Source organism: Bison bison, unplaced genomic scaffold (genome assembly GCF_000754665.1).
Source record: "Bison bison bison isolate TAMUID 2011002044 unplaced genomic scaffold, Bison_UMD1.0 scf7180017864451, whole genome shotgun sequence".
Lineage (NCBI taxonomy): Eukaryota > Metazoa > Chordata > Mammalia > Artiodactyla > Bovidae > Bison > Bison bison.
In genome coordinates, this window is record NW_011495013.1 from 7,111,353 (window position 1) to 7,120,201 (window position 8,849).

The window sequence follows — 8,849 nt, forward strand, 5'->3', positions numbered from 1 at the left end:
CTTGATTCCAGCTTGTGCTTCTTCCAGCCCACCATTTCTCATGATGTACTCTGCATGTAAGTTAAATAAGCAGGGTGACAACATACAGCCTTGACATACTCCTTTTCCTATTTGGAATCAGTCTGTTGTTCCGTGTCCAGGTCTAATTGTTGCTTCCTGACCTGCATATAGGTTTCTCAAGAGGCAGGTCAGGTGGTCTGGTATTCCCATCTCTTGAAAAATTTTACACAGTTTATTGTGATCCACACAGTCAAAGGCTTTGGCATAGTCAATAAAGCAGAAATAGATGTTTTTCTGGAACTCTCTTCCTTTTCCCATGATCCATATTAGATATATAATATTACAAAAAAATAACGTATTCAAAAAGTGAAACAAAGTATTCTCCTCCTGAAAACACTCCTGTCTGACTCTTTTCGACTCCATGGTCTGTAGCCCACCAGGCTCCTCTGCTCATGGGATTCTCCAGCAAGAATACTAGACTGGGTTGCCATTTCCTTCTCCAAATAAAAAATATAAATACTCACAAATAAATATATTCTCACCTTTATCTGCCAATCAAAATCCTGTAGTCGTGCAGAGGAAATATCAACTATTTCTTCCAACAGAGTCTTCTTGATTTCATCTTTCCTACTTTTTAAGCATTTCATGATAGCTTCTTGATGAGATGAATTCAACTGATTCAACTGTTGAGATATCTATGCAAATAAAAATAAATGGTTAGAAAATAAGTGAAAAGGCCTTTCTGTTTAAAATGTAAACAAGTTACATTGTCATTTCATATAATCTTTAAAATGGTAGTAAATGGGGAAAAAGTACTACTATGACTATAAAAAGAATAAGATGAGGATGCATAACTAGGAAACAAGAAGTTTTAACAAGGTTTTGTAAAACAGAAAGGAAAAGGGCTGACTGATGAACCAACATGGGAGTGAATACATTGGAAACCACTAAAGCTGATTTACCGATATTAACATATTAGACAAAATAGACTTTAAGGCAAGAAGACTTACAAGAAATAGAACAAGATAGTACTGGGGTTGTTCAACAGAAATACACAACAATCATAAATTTGTGTGCACCTAATAACGTGGCCTCAAAATATATAAAGCAGCAAAACTTGGCAGAAAAAGCATAACAGGTAAATCAAGTTTCACAGAGACACTGACCCACCTCTCAGTAATGGATGGGAAGAGAAAGCACTGTAAAGACACAGCACTGAGAAACACTTCTACTTAACCTAACTGCACACAGAGCACTACACCCTACAACCGAAAAATACATATCATCTTCTCATGTATATGGAACATTACCCAAAAGTGAACCATATGCTGAGCCATGTCACAAACCACAACAGATTTCAAAGAACTGGAATCATAGTAATTATATTTTTGAGTCATTGTGTAATTAAATAAGAACTGAACAAAACTTATTCAAATATTTTACAATTAAGCAGCATGGTAACACAGTACTAAGTGACGCAAGAAGTAAATCTTGCATAAACTCTTTCATAGGAAAAAGAAAAGAAAGTAAACAACAACAACTTCCTAATTCATTCCACAAGATGGGAATAAAACCTGGTATTTTGATAAAAACATTATAGGCAAAAAATTATGGGCCAAGATTACTCAACTATAGATGAAAAAAATCCTAATGAAATACTGGCAAATCAAAACAAAACAAAAAAGAATAATATATCATGACCAAGTTGGATTTATTTTGGTAAGGTTACTTTAACATTCAAAAATCAGTGTAAGGCATCACATTAACAAAATAAAGGCACAGATGTAAATTCAGGAAAAAAAGAATTTTATAAAATTCAATACCTACTAATTCTCAGCAAAGTAAGAATCGGCGGAAGCTTCTTTAATCTAATCATTGATACCAATAAAATCATACAGCTAACACATTAAATTGTGAAATAATGAACACATACATTCTCCCTTAAGTCAGACAAGGCACTGGTTTTTTCCTTCTTTTCTAAAACTGTTCTGAAGACATTAGGCAGTGCAATAAGAGGGAAAAAAGAAATAAAAACTATTAAAATTGAAAAAGAAAATGATTACATACCAAAAAAATTCCCCCTCAAATTTATAAACCATTATATATAGTAGATAGGGGTTTCCATGGTGGCTCATATGATAAATAATTTGCCTGAAATACAGGAGACTTGGGTTTGATCCCTGGGTCAGGAAAATACTCTGGAGAAGGGAATGGTTACCCACTCCGGTATTTCTTGCCTAGAGAATTCCATGGACAGAGAAGCCTGGTGGGCTACAGTCCATGGTGTCGCAAAGAGTTGGACAAGACTGAGCAACTTACACTTCTATATAGTAAATAAATTTAAAAAGATTGTTGGACACAGAGTAAGTATACAAAAATCAACTTGGGTTTCCACATACTAGCAATATGCAATTGGAGAACAAAATTTAAGAACATCCAAAACATCAGTTACTTAGAAATAAATACAACAAAACATTTGTGAGACCTCTACACTGAGAACTACAAAATATGAGAGAGAAACTGAAGCTAATCTAAATAAATAAAGGTAATACCAAGTTCATAGATCAGAAGGCTCAATACTGTTGTCAATTCTCTCCAAAATAGTCTAGAGACTCAGTGCAACCCATGCTATGGACTTAATGTCACCTCAAAATTCATATTAAAACTCTGACCCTCAAGATGGGATCAGTTCCCTTGTAAGAAACATCAGAGAGTTTGCTCCCTCTCTCTCTGCACCTGCCCCCCGCCCCCCACAGCCATCAGAGGACACAGTGAGAAGGCAAAAATCTTCAGCAAGGAAAAAGCCCGCCCTCATCAGGGACCGGAATCAGCCAGTGCCTTAATTTTGTACTCCCTAAACTCTAGAACTGTGAGAAATTAATTCCTATTATTTAAGCTACCCATTTTAAGGTATTTTGTTGTGGCAGCCCAAGCTAATACTCTCCATCAAAATTTCAGCAGGTGTTTTGGTTAAAATTGACTGATTTTAAAATGTACCTGAAACTATGGAGGATATAGAAAAATCAAAGCTATCTTGAAGAAATATAAGGTTGAAGGTCTTCTACTATCAGATATCAAAATTTAATGTAATGCAGCTCTAATTCTACAGTAATTTAAGCCATTGTGATATGGGTAAATACAAGCAAACAGACTAATGGAGTAGAAAAAGAGTTCAGATACAGACCCAAACATTATGGTCACCTGCATTTCCAAGAAAGGCTGCACAGCAATTCTATGGGGGTAAGGACGGTCATTTCAACAAGTGGATATCATATGGAAAAATCTTAGCTTGATACTTACTCCATATACAAATAGTAATTCAAATATATCACTGACATAAATAAAAGCTAAAACAATCAAACTGCTACAAAAAAATATATGAAAATGTTTTCATGATTTTGGCACAAACATTCCTTAAACACAGTATTAACATCACTAACCATCAAAAGAAAATATTGACAAATTGGACTTGATTAAAATTCAGAACTTCTATTCACCAAAAGACACTATGAAGAGACTAAAAAGACAAGCAACATAATAGAAGATATTTAAAATACATATATCCAACGAAGAACTCATATTCAGAATATCATCCAAATCAAAATGATAAATATATATAACTTCATTTTTCCCCAAGTGGGAAACCTACACAAACATGCCCAAATTACTTTTGACAAAGGTACAAAGGAAGTTTAATGGAAAGATACCCCATGACCCTGCAGTTTTACTTTAAGACTGAAAAGCTGACCAATTTGTATATAACAAGACACATACAAAATGTTTGCAGCAGCAGTATTCATAATAATGAAAGAGGCAATGATCCAACTGGTCATCCGTAGGGAGACAGAAAATAAGTCTTACTAATGCCTCTCATCAAATACTACAAGGAGATGAAACACATAAACCAGATCAATACTTTTCAACATTGATAAATCTAAAACACAGTATTGCCGAAAAAATTATAAATGGATACATACATTACCACTCACAAGTTATACATTTAAACAGCTCAAATGATTGTATGTATTGCTTAAAGATGCAAACATTCATACATTAGAGAATATGAAACATGCATACAAATTCAATAGTGGTTTTTTCTATTGGGAGGGTGATATTTAGATGTATCTATAATGCCTTATTTCTAAAACACACACACACACACACACAAACCTGAAATACATAAAGTGTTAACAGTTGTTTAATTGTGGTAATGAGAACATAGGTATCAGTTATATACCTTTTAATTTTCTTCCACATGATTTAAATGTTTCACAATTTAAAATAAGACAACCAATCAGGAACAAAAGTACAAAAACCCAAAACTTCCACAGATTTTTCCACTTACAATTATTAGGTGTTTTTTTTGGTGCTCAGCTTTCTTTATAGGCCAACTCTCACATCCATACATGACTACTAAAAAAACCATAGCTTTGGCAAAACCAATACAATATTGTACAGTAATTAACCTCCAATTAAAATAAATTATTAGGTTTTTATTGCTATTGCAAAGAGTCGGACACAACTGAGCGACTGAACTGAACTGATTTTATACACTTGGACCTCCTGGTGGCTCGGATGGTAAAGAATCTGCCTGCAATGCCGGAGAGACATGCGTTTAATCCCTGGGTCGGGGAGATCCCCTGGAGAAGGGAACGGCTACCTACTCCAGTATTCTTGCCTGGAGAATTCCATGGGCAGAGGAGCCTTGCGAATTAAAGGCCATGGGGTCGCAAAGAGTCAGATATGACTGAGTGACTAACACTGTCACTTTTCATTATACACTTACTGAGGATGTATTACACGGTACCCTAAACACCAAAATAATAATAATAAAAAAACCTGAACATGAATTATCAAGGTATCAAAATCTGGAGCAAAGTTACCTCTTCATCAGATAAATTTTTACCAACTACAGCTTTGAAAAAGGTGGTAATGTCTTCTAGAACATGCATCCATTCTGTTGAATCCCAAACACTGTGATAATCCTGGTAGAGAGGATAAGTTCGGCCACAAATGCCATCAATTATTTTGTGAAGAAGCTAGAGAGAAAAAACAAGAGACAGTAATAAATGCAATTATAAGTAAAATTATAAAACAGATTTATCTTCCTTGTAGCAAATAAATGTTATTGGCAGAAGTTCATGTTATCTGCAGAAAAGCTGAGGCTGAAAAGCAACTATCTTTAACATTATTTTGTTAACTAAAAGTCAGAGCTACACACACACACACACACACACACAGACTTTCCATAATTTTGTCCACCTTAAAATAACTTTACAGATACGCTGTTGTTTCTCCAATGTTCCTAAAAGGAAGATGGTGAGTGCAGCAGTTTCTCCTTGGGATTCCTTAGACTTTATATTTATACCAATAACCAAAAAACAAGGTATGAGTCTCAGAGCAAAGTCTTTCAACTGTAAATCTACAAACCATCCACACTTCTTTCGGTCCACTCCAAAAAACCCCTCATTGACTTACTTTCTCTTTTTCACATTTCTTTCTCTCTGCCCTAGCTTAATGCCAGCAATGGAAATCCTAACACATATATAACTGAACATGTGATTAAGTCTGTGGCTTTTGGAACAAAACTGGCTAGTCTGAATCTTATTCCCACTATTTACTAGTTTTGCCAAGTTACTTACAGATTCTTTGCTGTTTCCTCATGTGTAAAACGATGATATCATCTACTCCCATAATGTTGTTTTAAGGACTGAAGAAGGATACATGCAAATCACTTGGCACACTCCTGACATTAAACATTGCTTCCCATTGTTATCCTCCTCCTTTTTACTAGTTGTAATTATCATCATCACTATTACTACTGGTACTAACATATATCATAACATCCATACCTCTAACATATATTACCTGAGTACTACTGTATCAGCACTACTCTAGGCAAGTGATCAATACGTTTTCTTTCTCAAAGAGATATTTGTGTGTTGTAAGAAGAGTACCTGAATCCAAATAACTTGGAAATGCATTTAAACAGCAAGGAGGCTTCCAACTCTTTTCTCCTGGATCATGTTCCAGTGCATTTTAAGCAAAAACTCCTTCTCTGTAACACCATAATTTTTGGAACAGAGATGACTAATTGGTGACCCTAATTCCAGATGATGGCTAATGCACTATGTGAACAAAATTTTATTTACCATAAATTAACGAAAAACATTTTCAATTTAAAATCATTCAAAATTCTCTACCTACACTTCACCTTATTCCAAACTGTCCCCAATGCTAAAGTAAAACCCAGAACTCAAATTGAAAACTAAGAGCACTATGTTTTTGGAACATAATCTTTTTAATTAATTCACAAATATGTAATGAGCACTTCATTCCAGTTATTAAACAAGTTAATGCAAATACAAAGAAAAAATAACTATAATAGCTAGCATTTATAGAGCCCTAATTATATACCAAACACTGTGCTGATCTTCACTACAACCCTGTGAAGTAAGTCTTGCTATTACGCCCATTTTAAAAATGAGGAAACTGAGGATAAATAAGATAAGGTCCTATCATATCAGAGCCTCAGGCCATTAGAGAAAACTAATATAATCAATAAGTATATGCAATTTAGGATGACAGGCGTTATAATTAAAGTTTACAGAGGGTACAAAGGAGCACAGAAGAGAAAAGTATGTCTTAAAATAATGAATAGTTAGCCAAACAGGAGCAGGGTATTTCTAGTCACAACAGCTGCACGTTGACAGGATAAAAGTGTAAAACCGCATGGCACAGTTTGGGAGATGGCAGCATACAAAGCTGGAGAGGTGGCAGAGACCAAACCATAAAGGAGCCTTGTATACAATGCAGAAGAGCCCAGACCGTTATCTGTGTTCAACAGGGAAGCAACCTCTTCACATATTTGCATTCAGTTCAGTTCAGTCGCTCAGTCGTGTCCAACTCTTTGCGACCCCATGAATCGCAGCATGCCAGGCCTCCCTGTCCATCACCAACTCCCGGAGTTCACTCAGACTCACGTCCATCGAGTCGGTGATGCCATCCAGCCATCTCATCCCGTCGTCCCCTTTTCCTCCTGCCCCCGATCCCTTCCAGCATCAGTCTTTTCCAATGAGTCAACTCTTCGCATGAGGTGGCCAAAGTACTGGAGTTTCAGCTTTAGCATCATTCCTTCCAAAGAACACCCAGGGCTGATCTCCTTTAGAATGGACTGGTTGGATCTCCTTGAAGTCCAAGGGACTCTCAAGAGTCTTCTCCAACACCACAGTTCAAAAGCATCAATTCTTTGGCGCTCAGCTTTCTTCACAGTCCAACTCTCACATCCATACATGACGACTGGAAAAACCATAGCCTTGACTAAACGGACTTTGTTGGCAAAGGAATGTCTCTGCTTTTGAATATGCTATCTAGGTTGGTCATAACTTTTCTTCCAAGGAGTAAGCGTCTTTTAATTTCATGGCTGTAGTCACCATCTGCAGTGATTTTGGAGCCCAAAAAGATAAAGTCTGACACTGTTTCCCCATCTATTTCCCATATTTGCATTATGTTTCCATAAATCTGCCAGCAGGTCAGGAGATACAAGGAAAGAAAAGGGCAAGAGGGTGAGTCCAAAGGCCCCCCACTTCCATTTACTTACCAGCAAGAGATTAAAAGGGAGGTGATAAAATTGTTAGGGACACTCAAACTGGAGGCAGCAGAGAGGTAAAGGAGATCTGAAAAGGAGATACTCAGAATTTCAGGTTGAATGACAGGAAATGGTGGTATCACAAACCAAATTTGAGGCTACAGCCACAGGAGGAGAAAGTTAGGGAGAAAGACAAGAGCTAAGCCAAGTATATACTGAATTTGAGGTACCTGTGGGTGTATCTAAGCAGAAGCCTGATACTCAGAAGAGATTTTTCGATCCAGAGATTCAGGAGTCATCCACATACCTGGCAGTGAAGGTTATGGGCCTATCTAAGTAGTATGCAGGTAGGATGAAGACAGGAGCAGAAAGCTAATACAAGACTCAGAGTCAACAGATCTGAGCATCTGTTTCCACTTTGCCACTTACTAATTTGACAACTTTGGGTACGTTACCCAAACCCTCTACATACATTTCAGTTTTCTCATTTGTACAGTCAGAGAAGAGTTAAGATCTTTTTTTTTATCCTGGCAAGATAAGTAAGTTTATTACTTTCTATCTCCTCCACACTATTCCCATTATAAACGGAACAAAGGAAAAAGAAAGGCAGAGATTTGGGGCTTATAAAAGCTGGATACCACATAGCCCTCTATCACATTAGCAGGCTAAGCCCTCGTCCCCAACCTTCATCCACTGTAAATGAAACAGATTTGGGATTTATTCAAAATTACGTATCATAGAAACTAAAAGCCAGCCCACCAGAGCCTGGGATCCAGATCTTGGTCACAATAATAAAGCTGAATTTAGTAAACATTAATTGACTCCTTCCTTTAGCAAATACTGATTAAGAACCCACCTGGGGCCAGACATAATTCTCAAGAACCAGGTATATAAACAAAGTATCTACCCTGAAGGAGTTCAGAATGAGAGAGACTAGTGGCAAAAGGACCAGTTAGGAAGTTGTGTTTAAGGAAGACTTGATTAGGCTGGAACTGCTGGGGAACAGAAAAAGATGGGAGTAAGCATCAGTTCAGTTCAGTTCAGCTGCGTCCGACTCTTTGCAACCCCATGAATCGCAGCACGCCAGGCCTCCCTGTCCATCACCAACTCCCAGAGTTCACTCAGACTCATGTCCATCGAGTCAGTGATGCTATCCAGCCATCTCATCCTCTGTCGTCCCCTTCTCCTTCTGCCTCCAATCCCTCCCAGCATCAGAGTCTTTTCCAATGAGTCAACTCTTCACATGAGGTGGCCAAAGTAC

The 8,849-nt window shown here is 37.1% G+C and overlaps 1 protein-coding gene across 1 annotated transcript in view; it reads right to left on the minus strand.

The window, feature by feature from the left end:
* COMMD8 (COMM domain containing 8) overlaps positions 1-8,849 on the minus strand; it is a 17,590-nt gene that overhangs the window by 6,642 nt on the left and 2,099 nt on the right. The window contains 2 exon segments of the mRNA XM_010858865.1: positions 543-695; positions 4,884-5,039. Coding sequence (XP_010857167.1) covers positions 543-695; positions 4,884-5,039 — 309 coding nt within the window.